This window comes from Bipolaris zeicola, assembly GCF_000523435.1.
Source record: "Bipolaris zeicola 26-R-13 unplaced genomic scaffold scaffold_86, whole genome shotgun sequence".
Lineage (NCBI taxonomy): Eukaryota > Fungi > Ascomycota > Dothideomycetes > Pleosporales > Pleosporaceae > Bipolaris > Bipolaris zeicola.
In genome coordinates, this window is record NW_006912135.1 from 68,162 (window position 1) to 91,562 (window position 23,401).

Genomic DNA, 23,401 nt, shown 5'->3' on the forward strand with positions numbered 1-23,401 from the left:
CCCGACCTTTTTTGTTGCATAGACGTACACCAACAATCTCTCGTGTCTACAGACAGACTTACGGAGTTTCGTCTGGTGCGAACGGCCCAGACGTCATTTTCATGCCACCAGACCTCGCTGACACATCGTCTTCCCTATTGCATTCAGTGAAAAGCAACACCGGTTATTTATTCATTCTCGACCATGACTACATGTTGTTCTTCTAATTTCTTCATCCTTCATTAAACTGCTATTATGATATACTAAAGTCTAGACAGTACGTCTTTGAAACGTCTAAATGTGCACATGTCCGCGATTACTACACCTCGTCGAACAGCCAAATGGAGAAAAACAAGACATTCATGTCATTACACCGCCCCATTCCTGTACGGCTCACCATGTTTTCCCTAGACCCCAAGTTGAAGAAGAGTTAGTTACAACTGACCATGCCTCCTCTCCCACTCAACAACGGCAGGAGCAAGAGGGCGCGAGAACAAACTCGAGTAATCAGTTCCGATGATATCCTTGCTACCTCCAATGTTCCTAATCTTGAACTCACGGACAAACGCAACAAGAATAGTCTGGAGCTGGAGGTAGGCAAACTGCTCGCCGATACAGCGATGCCTTCCGGCGCCGAAGGGGAGATATGGCGATTTAGTGCCCTTGGACACAACACCCCAGCCATAATCAATCTTCTCATCGTCGTCATCCTCATCAGCGTTTTGGCTGTCCTGCTCGGCGTCCCATCGGTGTGGGTCCCAGACAGAGGGGTTGACAAAGTGAGTGTCGAGTTGAGCAGAGAAGCCAGGCGAAGACATGAGATGATGGGAAGTAGGGATAACGTAGTTTGTTCCATCGGCGACAAGAGGCTGCTTGACTTTGCGCATAATCGAATGGATCGGAGCGTGAAGACGAAGGGTTTCCTTGACCACTTGGGCGTGGAGAGGCAGCTTGTCGAGATCCTCATACGTCAGAGTAGGCAGATCCTCACCCATGGCCGCCTTTTGCTCTGCAAGAAGCTCCTCTACAATCTCGGGATTCTGTGCCAAGCGGAGCAGGATCCAGGAAATGGTCGAAGAGGATGAGTGTTGACCAGCCATGAGTAGAGCAATCATGATTCCAGCAATCTCGTGTTCAGGAACCTGTGTGCCGTCCTTGTACTTGCAGTCCATCAGATGCCAAATCATGTCGTGAGAATCCTTCTTGACGTTGCCTGCTCTCCGCTTGCGAACCAGCTCAGAGTAAAGTTGAATCATGGTCTCGCGTGCATTGTCACGAGCACGGTTATGAGGGAGCGGGGCCCAGGAAAGCATAAAGTTGATGGGCGAGAAGCCCATGTCGAGGTCGTGGTACAGTTCGGCAAACTTGGAGTCGAACGAGCGGCGGATTTCCTCGCCCTGGAGCGATCGAGAGGCGGTGTAGATGGTGAGTTCAGCCATGACCTTGGGAACGTTGAAAGTGCCCTTTTGTCCCTTGAAAGCCTTGTGGCGCTTGAAGAAGTCTTCGCATTCTTGTGTGATGAGGGTTACGTAGGAACGAAGAGCCTCTTGCGTCAGGCCAAACTTGACAAACTATCTGGTGTAAGTAGGTCGTAGGAAACGGGGGCAAGACGCGACGCACCTTCTTTTGCTCCATGAGCTTCGAGTTGGGACAGTCATAGACGACATCCTTGCCGAACACGGGGGTCGTGAGGGGAGAGTAGATCTCCTCGGCATTGACGTCCTTGATCTTTCCGTTGAGGATAAAGTTGTTGCCAGTAGTGTCGAGGCAGACCGTCATCTTGCGACCGAGGAGGATAAAGGTGAAGACGGGGCCATACTTCTTGTAGTTGGCGAAGAAGAAGGAATACGGATCCATGCCATACCAGACGGTGTTGCCGATAATGGGCACCCAGTGGAAGACGAGAGGCGGCTCATTGGGGTTCTTGAATAGGAACTGCTTGAGGACATTGAGGACAATGGCGAGGAGGATAAAGGAGGCAAAGCCGGCAGCGACAACGACGGGCGTGGACGAGTTTGAAGTGAAGTCGCCGAGCGGGCCGGCAATGGTGGCAAAGACACCCATTGTGCACAGCAAGAAGCAACGAGAGAAGCAAAGGGTGGGTGAAGAGACAATGTCGACGGGGGCGGGCTCAATAAATTTCCTAGACACTGGGGATGGCGCAGGGGCACGTCGGTCCAATCGCACGGCCGACTGCCTCTGTCGTACAGAGCGGTCTGTTAGTGGACGTAGTGGACCTTGCCTTCTTGGCAGGGACCGGCTTCTGGAGCGGGGCGGGCGGGCCGGCAGCGACAACATGGCACCATTGACAGGCCAGCGTCGTGTCATTGGCCCGCCCTGCATCCACATCACCTCACTACTTACACTCCTTACCACATATCATCCTCACGAGAAAGACTCTGGAGAGTTTCTGCCATGTATCTATTACGCTATGCTTGGACCATGTCGGTCCCACTGTTGTACATGCCCGTCTCGACTCTTGTGCCTGTGCCCATCCATAACGCCCAGGTACGCCCAAAACTCTGCAAATCAGAAAGCACCATCCATCTATTGCTACGCCTCGGCCTCTTTGCTCTCGCCAGACAGAAGGCTCTGGTCCGTTGGATAGCGAGATCCGTCGTCTTCTTCAGAGTACAGAGTCTGGTCGCCCTTGCCGCCCATTTCTACAAACTCTTCAGGGTGCCGCTGCGCAGCCGGCTGTTCCTCCGCAACTGCATGTTGCTTGCCCTTGGCCGTTTTGCCGTTGCTCTCTACCCCATTCTTCTCGTATACCTTGACCGCATCCTGCCCTTCGGGGCCTTGAATGACGCGCGTTACCTTGACATCGTTGATGCTGCTCAGCATGGTGCGCTCCCGTCGTAGCTTACGCTTTGAAAAGTCTAGTTTTGAAATTGCGCCCGTCAGGCCGTCAGTACTGTCGTTAACATTGATCTTGCCCTGCGTAATCCATGGATGCTCCAAACACTCGTCGACGGTGATGCGTTGCTCCACGTCGACGGTGAGCATGCGGTCGATGAGATCTAGTGCCGGGTCGCCTACAGAGTCCCAGTATGGCGATGGATAGTCAAACCGACCCATCTTGATCTGCTGAGACAATGTGTACGGGTTGTCGGCGCTGTATAGCTCGTCTGAGAAGGGAGGGAAACCGCACAGGCATATGTACAAGACGACTCCCAATGACCATACGTCGACAGCACGTGTGTACCGGCGATGATTTGAGTTTTCTAGAATTTCAGGCGCAACATCTGTCATCGTTAGCATCGGCCTGATGGTAGGCAACCCAGAGCAACATACATGATGGAGTACCACACCTGCCTGCGTTAGCGACCAACTCGGATACGACTTGAGTCAACTTACAGCGTAGTCGTGAACGACTCTTCACCAATGATTTTGGCAAGACCAAAGTCAGCCAGTTTGACCGACAGCTCCTTGTCGGTGAGCAGGATATTCTCAGGCTTGATGTCTCGATGTACAATGTTGCGTTCATGCTAGAGTGTGTCAGAATAGGATAGGGTGCGAGAGTGCCATGGCTTACCAGGTACTTAACCGCCTGAAACAATTGCACAAAGACCTTGCGAGCCTCGTCCTCGGTCAACTTTTGCTTCATCACGATCCAGTTGAATAATTCGCCCTCTGTCGCCAGCTCAAGAACAAGGTAGACTCCATCGTCTTCATCAAATGTGTCCTTGAGACAAAGAAGCGCTGGGTGGCTAACGCTCATGAGCACGGCAATCTCCTGCTGCAAGCCCTCCACTTTTGACTTTTCTCCCGGACCGCTACGCTTCTCAAACTTCTTGACTGCATGCCGTATGCCTGTCGACTTTTCCGCGCAAAGGTAGACGGATGCAAAATGGCCCTTGCCCAGTTGCTCCTGTATGGTGTACTGCTGTCGGAATCGGTGTGTGTTGCGCTTGAGCGGGTATCTGAAGATGTAGCGGGCTTCGTCGAGGATGGCAATTTCGTCACCCTCATGCAGTTCGCGTCGCTTGTTCCGCCCGACAAACGTGTCGTTGACAAAGGTTCCATTGCCCGACAAGTCCTCGAGTACCGCAACGACGTCGCCCCCCTTTTTCTCTGTGAACAATAGGCAGTGACGGTTGGAAACGGTTGGTGAGTTTAACACCTTGTCTTGGGCATGTCAGAGGAAGCTTGCTACGCATTGCACCATGGCTAGACTTACCGCACTCTCGGTGACGGCCTATGAGATATCCGCCCGCGGGAACACCACGCTCTTGCTTGTCTTTCTCGTAATGCTCTTCCTGGCCCTTGTACTCGCCCTTGCTCACGTGCTCCTTGCCATTAGTCTGTCCGACGATTGTGCTGGGAACTGGACAGGCCTGTCTCCGGCGCAAAACCATTACATCGTCAGCACTGCCGTCCATGGGCACCAGATAACCCCACACCTCTTCGCCCTCCTCATCCTCGACTGCATATGTCCGGTTTTCGGGCGGGTAGACGAATTGCGAAAAGGGCTGGGTATCCGAGGGCGGCGGCGACGAAAGGCCACCGCGTGCAGCCTGGCTGGGACCACGGGCAGAAGGGGGGCTCTGGGTGCCTTCCTTGCGATCCTGCGAAGGGTCACCAGTGGATTCCTTGTTGGTGACGGGCGAAGGCAGAGGGCCTTGCTTCAGACGACTAGCGTTTGCAGGAGGCGAAAGGCGCGAGTGGCGGGTCCTCTTGGGCTCGACTTGCTCGCCTTGAGACAGCTGTCGCGATTGCAGTGTTAGCAATGCGCCCGTGGCCAATGCATCATCTGGAGCAATGGGGACATACGCGACCTCGCTTGAGCTGGCTTTTCTCTGTTTGCGCCGGCATCCTGACCAAGACGGAGGGTGAGTGAGGTGAGCGGGTGGGTCGAGGCAGCGACGGTCAATGCAGGCGGCTCAGACGATCGCGTCTAGGATGGCATCGTGGAGCAGATGGTTTGTATGGTGGAAGCGAGTAGGATGGCGGAGAGTTGGGGTTACTAGGCTACACTGAGGCCGACTAGGCTCGACTGTTCGTTTGCATATGCTCGCCAGGTCTCGCTCCAGGCAGCCGAGCCCTGGCTAGCATGTCTGCACGCGACAGGGGGGCTCGCCTCACTGGCCCGGCCAGCTTCCCCCTCTATACTACTTACTTACGCTTGTCACTACACTACACTACATACTACTATACGTGCACATCGCTGCCGTCGCCAGTCAGTTGCATCACATCATGCCAGCGGCCTTTCCCCGCCTTGGCGAAGCAGAGTTTGAGCAGGCCTGTGTCCGTCTGCTGCAACGCTTCCAGTGCGTGCGCACCATGCAGACCGAGTGGCTGTCTGCGGAGAAGATGCACCGACATGGGACCGTTGTGCTGCGAATCACCAAGCCCCTCACGCAGGGGTTGCCCTCTAGCAACCACTCGGTGCAAGACAGAGATGAGGAGCTAGACGAGCTTGGTGATTTGGCAGAAGACGACGAGGTGCGTTGCGTGCTGTTGTTGGAGTAGTAGAGCTGATTGACATGGCATAGGAGGCTCTGAACGAGACTGCAGTGTCCCCGGCAATCGTCGTCTACGACACTGTCCTCTCTCCAGTCTACCAAGTCCCAGTGCTGTACTTTGGCATACAGGACCCGCTGCATCGCTATCCCCCCACAATGACGACTCTATATGATCATCTTGTTGTGCCGCACTTCAGGCCCCAGACACAAGACACCAGCACGGGCGTCATTGGAGGCATCTCCATGACTGTATGGCTGAACATTAACAATGAAGAGAGGAAACCAGAACTCACGTTTGCTAGGAACATCCAATTACTAACACGCCTGTATTCTTCATCCATCCATGCCAAACTGCCCAGGTCATGCAAGCTAGCCTGCACAAGGACACGACGGCAGAAGCATATCTCATGGCCTGGATTGGCGCACTAGGCAAACCCGTGGGTCTAAACATACCCCTAGTCCTTGCCCAACAACTGACTGTAATTGATTCACGTGATGCGTCAACACGCGCTTGCCATTGTGGGTAGTAGATGATTTACAAGAACATGTATAGTACAGCAACTACAGCCGCATCCGCACACTGGCCCTCTCCAGCTCCCCAATGTTGCCCATGCCTGCCAAGCTCCACTTCTCCGTCACGAAGCCCTCGTCGACTCGATGCCTCAGCATACCGCTCTCGGCATAGTACTCCATGATCGATCGCGCCTCCTCCTTGCTTAGCCCACCAACCTCAATGACATTGAACTCTGGTGAATTGTCGTGCAGACCCTTGAGAGCCTCCATGACACGGGCGTCCACGCTCTTGTACGGATTCCATTGTGGAACCTCGTCGGCCGACACTTTGCGAGCCAGAGCTACTTGGATGCAAAAGTCTAGACCCGAAGACGTAGGCGAGTTCGATTGTGATGTTGCGCCCAGAACTACTCCACCATTTGTGAATTTCTTCTGCCCAGACAGGTGGTCGACGAAGTGGCGCACAAGTGTCAAATCATGGGCGTGGATGGGCTTCACTTGGGCAGACATGTACTCGGAGTGGCGCATGATGTGCGATAGTCCGTCGAGAGCAAGTAGGATCGGAGGGCGCCCCGGCAATGAAAGCTCGTTCCACAGGGCTACGAAGACTGGCCATGAGACCTCGGGATTAGCCACGCCGAGCGCGACTAGCTCTTTCAACGTTGCCTTTGCAGCGAGCGGGAGAGGAAGGTTGGGCTTTGTGCTGAGCTTTGTGGCTTGAAGAAAGGCACCGTTTGCCTTGAGCATCTGCTGGAGAAGGCTGGCTGTATATATATCCTGGGTATATTGCAGCGGTTCTGAGTCTGGGAGAGGAGCATATTCCGTGTGGGCGTTGACAAGGTCCTGGGCTGGGTCATGTCAGCGAACTCATGTTTCCCGAGTCTTCAATGGCACACATACCTTCTGGGATGTTAATCACGAACCAGTCGCGCAAGAAGGCCATGGCCAGACCCTGAAGTAGCAGAGTGCTCTTCCCACTCATTCTCTCGCCGCATAGTATCCTCCGCACAGTCTTCTTTTGTCCGGCTGCCGAGTCTTCTACGTCCTTGAACAGCTTTGCTAGCTGAATTGCTTCCCTTCGCATCAACACGGCAGGCCGGCGGAAGAGGCTCCATCCTTGGGACGTCTTGAAAGCCTCGACGGCTCTCAGCGCATCCACGACATTTTCCTGTGGCAGGCCCATGACCTTGCCCTCATTCTTGTCGCTGAGTACATTGTCCTTGGTCAGGTCTTGCAGCGAAGACACTTCAAGGGCATTGTCATTGCTCAGCACAATACGCTTTCGCTGAGCCTTTCTTTCGCCCTGGGCCGGTCTCTTTCCCGTGTCACCCGCGCTAGGCGCCTTCTTGCCCTTTTTGGTGTTGAGGGACTTGACGCCCTTCTTGGGCGCAGCCGCCATGCCCTTCTTCTTGGCCACGGCGGCATATCGCATCGACGATGTGGAAAAGCAGGCTACATGTGGGCGCAGCAGGCGGGGTACGGCGGGTGTGGCATCAAGCGAGAGCTGCGAAAAGCTGCGCAGACATGTTGAAGGAGGCATGGCAGGCCAATGACGCTCAGGCCCTCCGCAATGGGCGATTTGTGTGGTGCTGAAGATTGAATTCTGTGATGTGATGCCCGCACGCTCGGAGGTCCGCCGCATGTGCACGGACCCTTGACTTCCAAAAATTATTCTGATCTCTCCGCCTGGCGCAACTTTAACTTTTTGCGCATCCCACGGCAAGACAAGACTCGACACACGAATAATTCCAACAACCATGTCAGACACAGAAATGGACGGCGGCGTCGGATTGGGCGTCACATCACCTACGCAGTCGCAACTCGCCGACGAAATCAATGGAGGCGCCATGGACGTCAACTCGGTCGCAGACTCGACCGTCTCAAGCCGACTGTAAGCTATGCATTTTCCCCTCTTGCAAGCCCACTATTTGCTCATCCGGCCTAGCCCTATTACTGTTGACAAGCCCACGCCCTTTACTTTTGACCTGGGAAACTTGCTCGCAAACGACCCCAACCCCATCCCCGCTGGCGCCGACGAAGAAGCGCTCAAAGCCACCGCCCGCGATGCCGCCCAAGCACTCATCAACCAACTCCTGTCTACCTGCCAGGTCAAGTCCACCTCAGAAGGCGTACATCTGATCCTTCCCGCGCCAACTACGCCTCTCCCTCGTGAGAAGCCTATTCCCTCCGCCAAGGAGCCCACCAAATGGGAAAAGTTTGCCGCCAAGAAGGGCATTAAGAAGCAGAAGCGTGACAGCAACCTGGTCTACGACGAGACCAAGGGCGAGTGGGTTCCCAAGTGGGGCTACAAGGGCAAAAACAAGGACGGTGAGAATGACTGGTTGGTCGAGGTTGACGAGAAGAAGGAGCGCGCGACAGGCGAGGCGCATGACCAGAGGGCGGACAGCCGCCAAGAGAGGAAGGAGAGGATTCGAAGGAATTTGAGAAAGCAAAAAGCCAACGAGATCAAGGCTCGTAAGACTGTTGTTTGAGCTGCACCGGGTATCCTTTTCTACGCGAGCATCCTTTCTACCACCACTTGCATTTGGGCGGCGTTTGTCACGATATCTAAATCCAGTACTTTAGGGCTTCAAAATTCGAACACTTGCCCCTGTGTTGCTTGGAATACTGTCATGTCATGCACGTGGCTCCTATTCAATGTCATTCATTACGACTGATACCCTACACTACCTCTCTCACGATCAACAACTGAAGTCATTTGGCCAATGTGGAACCAAAATCACACAAATCGACAGCACTCATACGCCTCCTTTGAATTTCTACCCAAAAAGGAAATCCAAGGACAAATCGCAAGAACCTACCATCTGCCCGTACCAGAGTCGCTGTTCCCGTACATTCAAACCACCAAAAAGCCCCACGTGACTACTACACCTTGCAGTCGTGGGACAGCCAAACTCCAAGAGGCAGCGTCACTCTAAAGACCCTTTAGTTTTTTCTTCTTGAATGGTGACCAGTAGAGCGGGGAAGGAAAACAAGGCTTTTATAGCAAAACAAATAAGATACATGACTACCTTGAAGCAAGCCCGCATTACAAGTAATTACCCATGTGCCGCTATATCCTGTCTATCAATTACGATTTCAGGCTAGGTCAGCTCTTCGCCAGATGTTGAACGTACCGAAGATCAATTGCGACCGATTCTTCGAGCCAGGCGCTGCTACGTTGTGGCAGTGACTCTGGAATCTATTGTATCAGGACCATTGTAGAGTATATATAAGTTGTTGGATGTCGATTGAAATTCCTGAGTTATTCGCCTTGTTAATATCGAAGCTTTCCATCTCTTCGCAGTTACTTTGTGCGTTGTCGGTATCTATTGACTTTGCTAAATGGAGAAAAGAACGATTAGGGTGTTGAGAGTGCTAAAGCCATGAACGCATTGCTGAAATTATACGACGATTTCATGGACCCGAGGGCGAACGTAATTGAAAGTACTTGGTTGGGTCGAATCAAGTCATGTACAATTCAATGTAGATACAAGGAAGAGAAACTTGTTGACCCCGCACAATCATGCATGAGATGGTGTATTAAGCATTGCCGCGGCAGATACCCGCAACGATTTTTTTAGCGTACGCGTAAGGTAATGATGCCGACGTCAAGCGCAATGCTTGTGCAAGCTTGTTTAGCCATGTGGTCCCACCACCCCGCATCTCTAGTAGTCTGCAATCACGCCGTATCCTTTCTGAGCTTCAACACTCCTGTTACAGTGGCTCTACTCTCGGCATTTAGCGTCGTTGAGAATGATTTGTTATCGGTGTCAGGTGTATGTGCGGACATTGTCTCGCGTATGTGACAGGGAGGATGTTAAGAACAATCTATGGCATCGGGACGGTGCGGTGGTAAGGGATCGGCACGTCACTGACTGGCCCTGGTGGGGTCTTGTCCCTTTCAAAACCCCACAGCGGTTGACTCTTGTGAGCGTCATAGGATGGAAGACGTCCGCGTGAGGGGACCAGACGCTAGACGTGGCCAGATATCCATGGAACGATGATACCCCAGCTCTTTCCCGACGCTTGCATGGAGTCAGCACGCATAGTGATGTGCTTAAGAATGGCCGACTTCGCAGTTGGGCGCGAGCAAAAGCCCGGGTACAAAGTATTCCATCCCACGCTTCGGGACGCAAACACTCCCATTTAGATTTCGGAACGAGTTCATTTCGGCGTGGGCGCATTGTTCATTTAGTCACACAGCATATCACAACACAACCAGTTAGCACAATGGCTTCTGCAGTTGAACATACAAGCGAGACACCAATGGAAAAAGGAAGTAGTGAGGCGCATATCGAGTCCACCAAACACGTTCATACCATTGAGAATCTTCCAAATCCAGATGCTGGCCTCAGTGAAGAGGAGCGCGCCATCCACGTACAGTCACCTCCCTAACATGTCCTCATCCTCTACTGCAAACATTTAACCTCTTCTCAGGACAAAAAGCTACTTCGAAAAATCGACCTGCATCTCATCCCTTGGCTATCCTTTTTGTATCTGATCTCCTTTCTCGATCGCACAAATATTGGCAATGCAAAAGTCGACGGCCTACAGCAAGATCTTGGTATGACTGACAGCCAATACAATAACAGTCTCACCATCTTTTTTGTCAGCTATTCGGTGTTCGAGCCATTTACCAATGTTCTACTGAAGAAAATGAGACCAAGTGTGTTTTTGCCTATCATCATGCTTTGGTGGGGTCTATGCATGACTTGCATGGGACTGGTTCACAACTATGCAGGGCTTATGACAGCTGTAGGTGGCATGACAGTACTAATAGATTGATACCTTCAGCTCTGCTAACGGTAAATAGCGATGGTGGCTGGGTGTAGCGGAAGCTGGACTATTTCCTGGCGTTAATTACTACCTCAGCTGTTGGTATAGGCGCGCAGAATTCGGCATACGTGCTGCCGTATTTTTCTCAGCAGCAGCGCTTGCTGGCAGCTTTGGCGGGCTTCTCGCTGCAGGTATTGCTCAGATGGATGGTGTAGGAGGAAAACCCGGTTGGGCATGGATATTCGTAAGGCAAAGCAGTAATTACACAATGCTCATGATTGGAGTACACTAACCGGGCAAAGATACTTGAAGGCCTTGCCACAATCTTGGTAGGAGTGGCTTCGTACTGGATGGTCCATGATTTCCCAGCCGAAGCCACATTCCTCAGTCCCGACGACCGAGCCCGCGTCCTACGACGCCTCCGTGCCGACCAGCAGGCGTCATCTGGCCACGAAGAATTCCAGACAAAGTATTTCTGGCAGTCAGTCAAAGACTGGAAAACACTTTCCTTTGCTATCATTTACATGGGAGCTGACGGCTCACTTTACGCATTCAGTCTTTTCTTACCGTCTATCATTGCAGGCTTGGGCTACAAGTCTACGACAGCCAACCTGCTCTCTGTACCCCCATACGCAGTTGCCGCCATGGTGACAGTATTAGTCGGGTATATTGCAGACCGTACCCAACAGCGAGGCTACTGCAACATATTCATATCCATTTTTGGCATCGTAGGATTCGCCATGCTGATTGCATCTGGAAATCCACATGTACAGTATGCAGGTACCTTTTTAGGCGCCATTGGCATCTATCGTGCGTACAAGTTAGAATATAGCAGACTTCATGCTAACATTTGCCAGCCACAATCGCAAACACAATTTCCTGGTGCGCCAACAATGTCGAGGGCGTGTACAAACGGGGTGTCACTCTCGGTTTTGTAATTGGTTGGGGCAACATTAATGGTGTCGTATCGTCGAATATCTACCGCAGCAAAGATAAACCAAGGTACTTTCTTGGCCACGGTGTGGTGCTTGCTTACCTTACGCTGTGGCTTTTTTTCGGGAGCATCATTACGCGTTTCTTGTTGATTTGGGAAAATAAGAAGAGGAGGCAGGGGCGTAGGGATCACTGGGTTGAGGGGAAGAGCGAGAGGGAGGTAATGGAGATGGGGGATCAGAGGCCAGATTTCTTGTACACATTATGAAATGGAGGTTCTCATGTTTCTCGGTGAGTAGGAGGATTGTCTTGGATCGCATCAGTGATTGTACAAGGAGAATTCGGAAGTATGCTTGCTAATCCTGCATAGCATATCAGTACTTATCGTTCATTCATTCCATACCCCTAGTGATTGTTCAATACATGTGATATACAGTAAAATTTCCTCTCCAATGCAACGCTAGAACAGCAGAAAAATGCAAACCTTCAGAAAAACAATGAATCCTCCACGAACAGGGGAAACCCCCCCCCACCAGTCCGATTGCGGCCTATGCGTGCATTCAAGCAAATAAGCTTATACGATTAAAAAGTGTAAATTTCCCAGTTTGCTCAAAACCGACGGGAACGTCATTTCCAGGCGGACAAGACAATCACTTGCAATCTTGCTCATATTTTCCAGGCCCCGCAGTGCACTATAAAGTGCAGTTTGCAATTCAAAAATGGGATCGAGATATGAGTGGGAGCACAGAAAGTCGATGCAGTGATAGAGGAGGATGGGGATGAAGGGATGGACCTGAGGATACTTGTTAGCTTGCTAATTTCTGGATTCCAATCCCACGAAAGAATAAAAAAAATAGAAATATGAAGAGTATGTAGTACCTGGAAAAAGCTCAGTTCCGACAACTCCTTGGAGAGGGCAGTCACTCGTTGGGCGGCGGGGAGGACCATGTGGGTTAGCTTCCCAATAGCGTCTTGTTGCGTGCTTATTTCGGGTTGGGTCAGGGATGTTTGCATCGTCTTGTACATTGTTATGATGGCTGCTTGGGTCGTCATGTGTGTGAGGAGCGGCAGGGAGTCCAGGTGCAGATTTGCGCAATGGTCTTGGAGCGACAAGCGCTCCAAGTTCATAGTAATGCTGGCTTCGAGACGTTGGTGGCGCGTCCAAAAGTCGAGACTGGATGCACCTTGGGCTTCTTGCTCAACCATGCTGCGCTGGTAGTGGGATAGGCTTTGGTTACATAGAGTGGCCTGTCGAATGGACTCGGTAAAACTGGATGGTGCTTGGGGTTCGTCATCGGGCCGAGCTTGTGATGGTAACGGCATAACGATTGAGTCGTTGTTCTGGAAATTTGCTTCGGGCATGGGTAGTCGTGTTAATATCTAGCTACTTGGTTAGGTCCATGATTACACTCTTGAGTTTTTTTTGTGAAGAACAGGGTAGCACCCACTATATGCTGGTTGAAGGTCAACGGAAGCTGATCCATGAGACTGACAAAGCAATCAATCACAAAGAGCATCCAAAAAGTTCTTCTTCGTTCTTCGATTTCAGTTCCTGTTAGCGATGAATTGGCAGAAAGCTCATCACGCCCATCAACCGTGTGAAGCTTTTGCAATATAGCGGACCGGAAAAGCTTGCCCGCACTCATCCAGCCTTGTCTATAGTTGACATGCATTAACTCGTAGATAAAAAGCAGTGTACACGCTTGAAGATGCTCCACCCGAATGTAGTCATCCATTGATGGATCCATCTCGAGGCTGTCCAGGATCCTTCTTGCGTTTGCATACAGTTCGTCCTGAACATGCTGAAACTGGCTCGAGGTTGATGCGGCTACTGTCCACATTGTATACCGTAGACCGGAGAATGCCGTCATGTTGTTGTCCATGCTGGCTTGCCTCGCTCTGTCAAAATAGTGCCGCTTGTTGAGAATTGGACAAAAGTTATGCGCTCGATCAAAGTAAAGATGGTCACTAGTCATTCGCCCGAAAGTTAGTCGTGTAATACTATCACGTAATGGTTGGGACACGAACAGGTCATGTTTGATGACATCCGAGATTTGTCCCATAGTGGGATTCTCAATTAATGGCGCAGGTAGTGGAAAGTACTCGACTGCGGAACTGTCGGATGAGCTGTTGGCTGAGCTCTCTCGCACTTCATTGAAGACATCAAGAGCGAGCCATTCATTAGTTGGCGCCTCTATTGATGACGGGTAGGGCATGTTTGCATCTTGAAGAGCTTGAAGGTCTTCTTCAGTATGTTCGCCCAGAGTCTCATCACCCAGAGTCTGGTCGCCCAGACGACGTTCTAGCGCCACTAGTAGGCTTGTCAGCATCTGGAAATAGAGACGGATGAATGCACTTACTTATACGCAACTGTAACGCTCGCAGATGACCTTTCTTTGGACCGCGAGGCTGTTTAGTTGTTGTTCGATTGCATACGACGCCAGAGTCTCGACACAATCCGCACTGCGGCTGCTCTCGGTCACAGCGAAGCTTTCGTCTACGACATTCATCGCAGGCCAAGCCAGCCTGTTGGCGAGGACGAGGAGTGGTGGGACTTTGCTGTGAGGGATACATAATTACTCTATCTTCACAAAGACTGTGAGACTAGGAAAATACAAATAGACATTTAATTGTACAGTTGGAGTAGCATTGGTAGGATATAGTTTTATATTCACAAAGGAGAAAGGCTGCGTTGCGGTTCAACGATCGACATACACTATAGTGGGTAACGGCGATAATGCGGGGGAACTATGGCATCGCGACAATGTGTATCTACATGTTGCCAGGGTGAGTTTGGTATAGCAGGGTTCTGGGGCTGAGTCGCAGGGAGACCTGGTTGCCGGCACTTGTGTAGGATGACGCAGGACCGGTAGCGAACGAGCGAAACCAGACGACGATAGGTACTATTACACCGTAAGAGGGGATGGCCTGACAGTGGGTCGCCAGAATTCGGTCGACCTTCCAGGCGAGGCATAGGCGTCGGCGGTTTGAGGCCTTAGTCCCCAACCGTTAGTGATTTGTAGCCCCACAACCCGTCGCGTTGCAACGTGGGATTAATCCTGTATCAACTGCAGCAGAGCTCATTCTTACTCGCTCTCAACGCTGTATCTTGCATTACCCTACAGGGTTGGTCTAATCTAATGTACAGGGTTATCTCAGAATAGCCAAGACACTCGCTAGTCTTACCCGTTGTACTACTTTTTAAGCCTAAGAAATATAAAACAAGCGGGGCCTTTATTTCTCCATCGGAGTTTGCGAGATTAACGGGACATATGAATTCTCGATCTGACATACATATTCTCGATCACCTGCATATCCATCCGGTTTTGCCTAGGCGTTGTCAACATCGGACAAAGAAGCAAGGACGACGAGTACGAGCAGTTTTGCGATATTTAAAACACTACTGGAGTGAATCCAACCAGAGCGACATCTGGAGCAGGCTGAAGAGAGTTCGATTCGGTTGAGAAAATTGGGGAGGTTGCTAACGAGGCTTCTAGAGAAAAAAAACACAGGAACCAAGACAAGTCGAAATGCAAAAGAAAAGTATAGAGTCCGGTACTTTGCTCAGACCAGAATGTACTGTTGGCTAGTTACGGAACTGGAAACAATGAATAAAATGGGGGCCCCACCTAGGCTCTTTTGCTGAAGCATTATTACTACCCCGAGTTTAAATCTTACCGCATCGAGTTAGCTGGACTCGGGTGATTTAGTCGTGTCCAAGCCTAGGTAGACCAGGGCGCATAATATACCAAGCAGGGTTTAGGCCAACGACAAGGCACTACTATGCTCAGCTCTAGAATCTTTGCATTAGTTAAGCATCTGTGGCCTGCTAGCCTGCCCTTTGGGTGCTCACAACTCGCTTTACTCTAGGCGAAACACGACATCGCATTGTTCGTACGACCATCTCAGGCTTGGTCTGCCTCAGACGACGACTTTGGTCTCAGCATGACTTGAAGCAGACATCAGAAACACAGTAAATCAACCAAAACGCATCGCAATGGGTTTCGGAACACTACGGAGTTGTGCACTCTGAGGTGGATACTTCTTACTCAACAACGAATGTCTTGGAGAATAATGGCAAATATAGGTATGGTGCCGTCTTAGACAACTACAGCGATGTCTCCAGCCCATTCAAGCCCAACACCTGATCTATAACCTACTCCTCTTTCTCCTTCTCATGTTTCTTCTTCCCTGCGTCGGTATACGGCGGATACGAGTTCCTGCAGTCGGCGCTGCTTTTGGGTTGAACCCTCTTTTGTGCAACATCAAACTCGGTGCCGTTGAGTTCGCCCTTGGCGAACTCCCATTCGGTGACACAAAGTTTGATCTATCGGGCGAACGCTTCAGCGTGGTTTCCCGACTGGTAGAGATTATCTATGTGTATGTAAGACCGAGTTGTTAGATTTCCTTGTCCCTACCTGATGCATTTGCTGACGACTCACTCTGGTTGCCACATCAACAAGTGTCCCGACGCCACCGACGTTTAGTGCAGGAATCGGGCCAGTCACTCTGACCTGCTGGAGCAATGAACTTGGATTTTTTGTTTTCAAACTTGCGCTTATCCTGCCAACCTTGGCTAGACTGTCGCACATGAGTTTGATTGCTACAATGTTTTTATATCGACAGAGTAAGTCTAACATTTCCAAGTTGATTTCAAGACCTGCAACAAGGGGAATTGACGATCCACCCGTAAGATCCTGAAGGTACGTCACAATGTCATATTGGCGCATAGCGAAGCCAAGGTATGGAGAAACAAGAGCAAGGCGGTACGGCGTACTCGGTTCCTTTGCTTCCATAGTCTGGCAAATTGAGTCCCGCGTGTAACCTACTACGCCCTATCGTGATAGGCAGCTCGGCGCGATCAAGACGCTACGCCGCCATGTCCGGTCTTTGTAATAATTGGGCTCTTCTCTTCAGATGACCAGGGTCAATTTCCCTCCATTGGTGCCGGTAATCACGATTCTATGGAGACCGTTGGATATGAGAAATCTCGAGTGCTTCCTTGGAAGTCCCAGTCAATCTCTTGAAAAGCATCGCCCTTGAATTACCTCAACCAAGGCACGTGGAGTCTGAGTGGGAGAGAGTACGAGGTAGAGCCATGTTTACTGGCTATGAAAGGCATATTGTGGATGATATCAATGTCTGGATGGGGGAGACTCGCGAGCCATGAGACACAGGGAACAAAGTCGTTGAGACGCGCGTAGTGTGCACATCTTGGATGATGACAACGCCAAGGACATATCCGTCACCTCCGTGCCGTGAGCAGAGATGCACTTCTGTCTTGGAGATGCGGTTGTATATCCGACAGCAGCGATTCGCCATTACAGACTACGTACGTACGGCTAGTAATAAGTAAGTACTCGGAAGGTCGGGGCATCCGCCGACAACGTGTCGCGTCTCGGCTGCGCTAGTAGTAAACATCTTGGTCCGCCCGCCCAATTACAGTCGTCTCGGGACTCTGCTGGTTGCGATGTTCACCTTGGTCCCGATCGCACCACCCGGTCCCATGTGTCGTTGAAGTGGGTTTCACGGTAAAGCCGGCGAGCTAACCAGGCCGTTTACCCCAGGTTTCTGGATATTGCATCTACCACTACTTACGTGTACCTTCTTCCTCGAACTTCCCTTGACCTTGACACGAAATGCATTCCAGGAAACCCATGTCCACAAGAATCTCACCCGTCTCACTAAGGAGCTGCGACTTGTCATCAAGTTCACGAGGACCTTTCCTAGCCCCTCAGGCCTTAGTGATTCCGGTCTTGAGGCCTTTAGCGGGCGTAGAGTTTCACATATGCGGCTTGACCCGTGGGTGTTCGTCTAGAATCGGACTAGAGCATCAGATAACGTCAGTTGAGTTACGATGCCGGCGTTTGTGAGTGGAAACGAGAGAAAGTGGTGTTTGATCCTGATGTCATAGGCGATAAATCGGTAAGCTGAACAGTCTCATTCTCAAGAGAACGGATGTGGATCGCGTTAGAACTGTGGATTAACTACGACGATTCGCCTTGTTCGGACTCAGACCGGCAGCGAGTTGGGTGTTGCCCGAGAATTGGGTACTTTTGGCTAATCATTACTGATGAGCAACAACTAGTATGAGAGCGAAAGTCCCATGTTAAGTAGGCCTCAGCAAAGCCCAATCGACATACGAAGATGAGTTTATGAACTACTCAAGCGCTGCTGCTTACTTCAACTTTCAATTTTGTTATTTTACAGAGACCGCCTCTTATTACTTATGGTAGTTCGATGTGCGAACTAATTACGTGGTTCAGGGTAACAGGCACATGAAAGGTCGCACAACTAGACTATGTAGGCTCGGAATATCTCGCCCTTTAAACAGCGAGACTCTGATCTTCTCACCAACCACTTTCTCTTCTCGAGACATGAAATGCTAGACGCGCGACTCGGTGAGCAATCCTTTTGGCAAACCCTCGGCTAGCGATGAAATGTGCGTTTAAGGAACTTGTGAATCTAACGGTAATCTATGCTGTGTGGGAGAATGTACATTGTCTCGCAGCAATTACAAGTGTCGTATAAGTGGTTTGTCATGCCATCGAAAGACAACAGAAGCATGGAAGATTAGAGTTAGAGTTAAAGACTTGCCTCAAAAATTAATCGTGTTTAGATTTGCAAATGCCGGGGCCATCTCTGCAATAGTCTTTAAGTAGGACTTTCAGGTTTAAATACTATAGCACTTGAGGGCACAGTGTTCCAGTTCAGGGTGTACTACTAAGGATGAAGGGAGCACGGCGGTTCTGATGAATATCCAAAAATAAAAACGGGTATCAATTTATAGCCAAGAGAAAGTCGTCTACCTTACGCATGCTGTATACTACAACTCCATAGCAAAGGTTAGAGTAGGTGTAGCCAGACTAGGCTTTGGTGTAAGCTGGCAGATCGTCAGAGGACTGCACCTTGGTGGCAGCCCTTCTGGCCATCCGCCTCTCGCGGCGATCCAACTCCCTCGCCACCGCCTTGGCCAACTTCCTCCTCTCCTCCCTCTCCTTCTGCTTCAAGATATCGTTCTTTCCTTTGCCTGTCCAGACCTTCCTGAACTCCTTGCGGAACTTTTGGCCAAAAGTGACGTGCTTGTCAGCCTCGTCTTCAGCTTGGCGCTGCTTGTGCTCGTCCTCGTCCTCGGTGTCGTAAAAGTCCGAGTCATCGTTGTTGTCGCCATCTTCGACGAGGCGATTGGTTTCCGAAGACTCGAGGCTGACGGCGCGTTGGTTGCGGGCTTTGTCCCAGGCCTTTGTGCGCGAGTATGCGATGCAACCGGTGATGCTGAGGACGGTAAGAAAGGGAAAAGAAAGGAAGAGCAGCATCACGATGCCAAAGGCGATGAGGTCTTCGTCCATTGTGTGTGCAGTTTGCGAGAGTGAATAAGTGATAGATTGTGAGGGTGAGGTGGGAATGTTGGAGGGGTGGTCAAGGTCAAGGGATGTTGCAATATGTGTGTGATGAGAGAGTGTCGGGGTATTGGGGAAAGGAGAGGCTTGTTGCCACCTTGGTCAGTGTGGCGCAGCAGCCGTGGCGACGGTCATATGCAGTAAGTATGCACGTCACTGCCATGCATGAGTCATGCATCAGCACCTTGTAAGTGTACCCTACTCTACACTACACTACATACACAGATATGTAGTATACTACTATTCTTCAGTCACAATCATTATACATAGTGCATGCAGTCGTATCCAGCGGCATGCGGCTTCATCGTAATCTACACATTACAGGGCATGGCCCTCTTGGTAATTCTGCGCTAGAACCATGGCCGAATAGGCAAGTTTCGGCCCTGTCTCGCCAGGGGTCATGCTTATATACGGTTGTTCGCCCCTTTCTGCTGTGCAATACTCGACTCTACAGCGTCCTCCATCGTCCACTATCGTCCACTGAAATGCAGTCTCACAGCTGAGTGAACAGAACCGACCACAAAATGGTAGTGCGAACATGCACGCCATGGCTACCTCTTGTGTTGCGGGTTGCGGGCTTTCGTCCTCTGCGGCCTCTGCGCTGCTTTCCGATCGTCCGGCAATGACATGCTTTTTGTTGGTCTAGCGCAGCCTGTCGGGCCGTTCCATCTACTGTGCAATCGACTTTCAGAATACATAGAGTCAACCGTGGTACGAGCTCTTATATGATTACCTGAGCTGAGCTCTATATACTCTCACGTACCCGGCACTGTGGACAAAAGAGCCATCAATATCACTGACATATCTTTTTGTTTTTTGGGTGTGTTTTAATGTCTCTATACATCGTGCGAAAGTGGGGGGAAGAGATTATTCTCCATCTTTACGAAGGTGCTAAGCTAGGTTGAGGGTATTAATAACATCACATCAGCCCTTTTAGACCTGACCCACACCGCTGGAATTATAGATAATGCGATGTTCGTCATTGCTTTAAACGACCCTGCACAGTTTGCGTTTGTATATATGTGGACTTGTCACGTCCTGGAACTTTGTCTCATTCCCTTCTCCATCGCCTAGTACTGATAAAGCCATTCTTTTTACACCAACATTTATCATGGTGGGAAGCGTCAACAAGCTTCTGGCCATTGCCGGCACTGCCTCGGCAGCCGTCTTCGACCTGCCCGTTGTCATCAAGGGCACATACAGCAGCGTCAAGCTCGACATCGGCACGCCCCCGAAAGAACACCAGTTGTTGTTCGATACCGGCTCATCAACCCTCTGGACCGTCAGCACCGACTGTACACAAGACTCGTGCCCAGAAGAAAACACGGAGCTGTATAAACGACAATACTACAATGCATCTGCATCATCCACGGCCGTCGAACTTGCTATTCCCGCCACGATTCCTTACTTGGGCGGTAACATTAAGGGCGAAATTTACCAGGATGTCTTCAGCGCTCTGGATGGATCCGTAGAATGGAACCAGTCATTTATTGCAGTCAATGAGAGCTCATGGATGTGGATCACTGCAGACGGATTTCTGGGTCTTGGATTCTCTACCATCGCAGAGCCCAACACGTCGACGCTGGTTGAAACGCTACTGTGGGATGGCAAGCTAGACAAACCCCGGTTCGGCCTATACTATGGCAAGAACCTAGGAGACGAGGGCCCTCAGGACGGTGTGCTGAGCATTGGCGACAGTCACGAGGACAAGTATGTTGACGGCCAGGTGGTTTATGCTCCTCTGCAGAAGGTCAACAACGAGCATGATCTATGGCGCACACCGTTGAAGGCTGTCCATCTACTGGTTGCCAAGAACCCGTCCAACCCAAACCACACAGTCGAGACACACATTGGCAAACTGCCCACGACGCAGTTTTCCGGCAATGGTATTGAGTCGGTAAACATGACTTTATCAACGTTCGGGGACGGCAAGGCCGTTTTCGACACAGGAGCTGGTCGCCTTTCCGTGCCATACGAAATGATCGATTCTCTATACTACAACCTCGGCTGGGATTACCAAAGTCTGCTCAACGGCACGCAGCGCTTTACATGCGAGGGGATGAACGCATCCTGGGCCATTTCCCTGGTCCTTGGTGAAGGTGCGCCCGAGGACGATGTCGTGGTCAGCATTCGCGGCGATGAATTCCTCGAGCCTGGAGCACAATGTATGCCGCCGTTTGACCCTTCCGGTGTACCTTCATTTGCACTTGTTGGTAGTGCCTTCCTCCAGAGATACTACACTGTATGGGACTTTGGTGCGGACAAGGTGGCCGAGTACAAGCCTCGGCTTGGATTTGGAAGGCTCAAGAAGGAGTTTGACTGGAAGTATCAATCGTGAGGGTCACGTGGAAGGTGGAGGATCTCTACCCGATTGTACATGTATATACGTAATATATCAAGATGAGATGCAAACGAGATACTTGGTGCTGTGACGAGTGTCGTTGTTACGGGCGCAAAAGCGTGCTGTGTACTAATGATAACACGACGAGCGGTAGGTACACCAGCTAGTAATGCCAGCGGAAGCGGGTAATACTTTGCACGGTTGTCGGAATGAGTATGTTGATTGAAAGCGTATGTATGGTGGTGGTGGTGGTGTCAGGGCCAACACGAGTCTTCCTAGGCTACGTCAAGGACCCTGGCGCTAGTCGCTGACGGACGCGCAACCACTGCTTTCTGTCCTCATCTCGCGTGCTCTGTTGTCTGACAATCAAACCCAACAACCTCTCACTTCGCCATGATCCAGGCTCTTCTCCAGGCATGTCTAGCCCTGCAATTGCTGCCTCTGCTCCTAAACCTACCCCACCTTTCGTTCACCACTAACATACACTACAGCGCCTGGCCCGTTGGCTCGACCGGCCGCAATTCCCATGGAAGCGCCTGGTTGTCGGCTTTTCTCTCGCAGAGTTTGCCCTCGAAAACTGGCTTCTCTTCCGCCAGTACCGTGTCCTCCAACGCACTTCTATCCCCAAGGCTCTCGACAAGGAAATCGAAAAGGAAACGTTTGACAAGTCTCAGGTGCGCCTCCCCTCCCTCCCCCACTGAAGCGGACGTGGCGCCGGTCGTGATATTGATACTGACAACGGCCGCAGCAATATGGTCGCGCCAAAGCAAAGTTCAGCTTCATCTCCGGTGTCTTCAACCAGCTCAAGCACCTAGCCTCTCTCTACTTCAACCTCTACCCGTTTGTCTGGACTGCCGCCGGCACTGTCCTCGCCCGCTATGCACCTGCTCGCTTCTCGGGCGAGATATCGCAGTCGCTCTTGTTCATGTACATGCTCGGTTGGATCGACTTGATCGCCGGTCTCGGTTTCTCGTACTACCACAGCTTCGTTCTGGAAGAAAAGTTTGGCTTCAATAAGATGACGGTCAAGCTCTGGCTCACGGACATGGTCAAGGGCCAGGCGCTCGCCATTGCATTTGGTATTCCGATTGGAAGCGCCTTCCTGGCCATTATCAACAAGACGGGACAGGGCTTCTTCTACTACCTATGGATGTTCATGCTGGTTGTGCAGATTACCGGCATGACTGTCTACCCGATCCTCATTGTGCCCCTGTTCAACAAGCTGGAACCGCTCAAGCCCGGCAAACTCAAGGAGTCAGTCGAAGCGCTTGCTTCCAAGCTCAACTTTCCCCTTTCGGAGCTGCAGGTCATTGACGGCAGCAAGCGCAGCGCTCATAGCAACGCTTATTTCACGGGCCTGCCCTGGATTGGCAAGAAGAAGATTGTCATCTACGACACACTGCTGGAAAAGAGCACGGAGAAGGAGGTCGAGGCCGTGCTTGCACACGAGCTCGGTCACTGGAAGATGAACCACACGTCGCGACTTCTCTTTATTAGCCAAGCGCATCTATTCTACATTTTTGCCCTCTTCTCCGTCTTCATCAACAACCGGTCGCTGTACGCAGACTTTGGCTTCCACCGGGAGCAGCCGACCATTGTTGGCTTCATGCTCTTCAACGAGATTCTGTCGCCTACGGACTCGATCGTCAAGCTTCTCCTCAACATCTGGACCCGCAGCATGGAATACGAAGCAGGTACGTGGCTCAAATACTTGAGTGTTTTTGTGTGATCAAGACTAACGTGAAGCAGATGCTTTTGCCGTCAAACTTGGCTATGCGCGTGAGCTGGGCGCATCGTTGATCAAGCTGCAGATCCAGAACCTGTCGAGCATGGATGCCGACTGGTTCTACTCGAGCTTCCACCACTCGCACCCGATTCTGACAGAGCGTCTCAAGGCTATGAAGTGGACGGGCGAGAAGAAGATTGTGGTTGACAAGGCGGCCGACGAGGACAAGGCTGTAAAGGCAACGGATCGGGAGCTGTAAGCGTTA

General features: G+C 51.2%; 10 protein-coding genes across 10 annotated transcripts; 5 read left to right on the plus strand and 5 right to left on the minus strand.

The window, feature by feature from the left end:
- Positions 1-298: 298 nt before the first annotated feature.
- COCCADRAFT_37277 (uncharacterized protein) lies at positions 299-4,794 on the minus strand (the record flags this gene model as incomplete). The annotated part of the gene is made up of 9 exons (XM_007714674.1): positions 299-386; positions 418-1,550; positions 1,600-2,122; positions 2,564-3,224; positions 3,274-3,290; positions 3,337-3,467; positions 3,515-4,107; positions 4,160-4,685; positions 4,753-4,794. The coding sequence occupies 9 exons, from the start codon at positions 4,792-4,794 to the stop codon at positions 299-301; spliced, it is 3,714 nt and encodes a 1,237-aa protein (XP_007712864.1).
- Positions 4,795-5,175: 381 nt separating this feature from the next.
- COCCADRAFT_47592 (uncharacterized protein) lies at positions 5,176-5,914 on the plus strand (the record flags this gene model as incomplete). The annotated part of the gene is made up of 3 exons (XM_007714675.1): positions 5,176-5,424; positions 5,475-5,693; positions 5,747-5,914. Coding segments are annotated over 3 exons (636 nt in total), but the record flags the coding sequence as incomplete, so codon positions are not given.
- A 91-nt stretch (positions 5,915-6,005) lies between these two features.
- On the minus strand, positions 6,006-7,497 carry COCCADRAFT_37280 (uncharacterized protein; the record flags this gene model as incomplete). Its single annotated transcript, XM_007714676.1, has 2 exons — positions 6,006-6,805; positions 6,858-7,497. The coding sequence occupies 2 exons, from the start codon at positions 7,495-7,497 to the stop codon at positions 6,006-6,008; spliced, it is 1,440 nt and encodes a 479-aa protein (XP_007712866.1).
- A 217-nt stretch (positions 7,498-7,714) lies between these two features.
- COCCADRAFT_97643 (uncharacterized protein) lies at positions 7,715-8,449 on the plus strand (the record flags this gene model as incomplete). The annotated part of the gene is made up of 2 exons (XM_007714677.1): positions 7,715-7,848; positions 7,903-8,449. The coding sequence occupies 2 exons, from the start codon at positions 7,715-7,717 to the stop codon at positions 8,447-8,449; spliced, it is 681 nt and encodes a 226-aa protein (XP_007712867.1).
- Positions 8,450-10,190: 1,741 nt separating this feature from the next.
- Positions 10,191-11,937, plus strand: COCCADRAFT_5535 (uncharacterized protein; the record flags this gene model as incomplete). The annotated part of the gene is made up of 5 exons (XM_007714647.1): positions 10,191-10,337; positions 10,398-10,715; positions 10,774-10,980; positions 11,039-11,546; positions 11,594-11,937. 5 exons carry the CDS (start codon positions 10,191-10,193, stop codon positions 11,935-11,937), a joined length of 1,524 nt encoding a protein of 507 aa, XP_007712837.1.
- Positions 11,938-12,243: 306 nt separating this feature from the next.
- COCCADRAFT_37283 (uncharacterized protein) lies at positions 12,244-14,243 on the minus strand (the record flags this gene model as incomplete). The annotated part of the gene is made up of 5 exons (XM_007714678.1): positions 12,244-12,462; positions 12,549-13,049; positions 13,118-13,637; positions 13,698-13,902; positions 14,030-14,243. The coding sequence occupies 5 exons, from the start codon at positions 14,241-14,243 to the stop codon at positions 12,244-12,246; spliced, it is 1,659 nt and encodes a 552-aa protein (XP_007712868.1).
- A 1,582-nt stretch (positions 14,244-15,825) lies between these two features.
- On the minus strand, positions 15,826-17,328 carry COCCADRAFT_37284 (uncharacterized protein; the record flags this gene model as incomplete). Its single annotated transcript, XM_007714679.1, has 5 exons — positions 15,826-15,996; positions 16,112-16,504; positions 16,592-16,670; positions 16,718-16,778; positions 17,325-17,328. The coding sequence occupies 5 exons, from the start codon at positions 17,326-17,328 to the stop codon at positions 15,826-15,828; spliced, it is 708 nt and encodes a 235-aa protein (XP_007712869.1).
- A 1,207-nt stretch (positions 17,329-18,535) lies between these two features.
- Positions 18,536-19,018, minus strand: COCCADRAFT_26740 (uncharacterized protein; the record flags this gene model as incomplete). The annotated part of the gene is made up of 1 exon (XM_007714655.1): positions 18,536-19,018. The coding sequence occupies one exon, from the start codon at positions 19,016-19,018 to the stop codon at positions 18,536-18,538; it is 483 nt and encodes a 160-aa protein (XP_007712845.1).
- A 1,162-nt stretch (positions 19,019-20,180) lies between these two features.
- Positions 20,181-21,407, plus strand: COCCADRAFT_37286 (uncharacterized protein; the record flags this gene model as incomplete). The annotated part of the gene is made up of 1 exon (XM_007714680.1): positions 20,181-21,407. The coding sequence occupies one exon, from the start codon at positions 20,181-20,183 to the stop codon at positions 21,405-21,407; it is 1,227 nt and encodes a 408-aa protein (XP_007712870.1).
- Positions 21,408-21,803: 396 nt separating this feature from the next.
- On the plus strand, positions 21,804-23,395 carry COCCADRAFT_37287 (uncharacterized protein; the record flags this gene model as incomplete). Its single annotated transcript, XM_007714681.1, has 4 exons — positions 21,804-21,824; positions 21,902-22,084; positions 22,159-23,104; positions 23,160-23,395. 4 exons carry the CDS (start codon positions 21,804-21,806, stop codon positions 23,393-23,395), a joined length of 1,386 nt encoding a protein of 461 aa, XP_007712871.1.
- Positions 23,396-23,401: the final 6 nt, after the last annotated feature.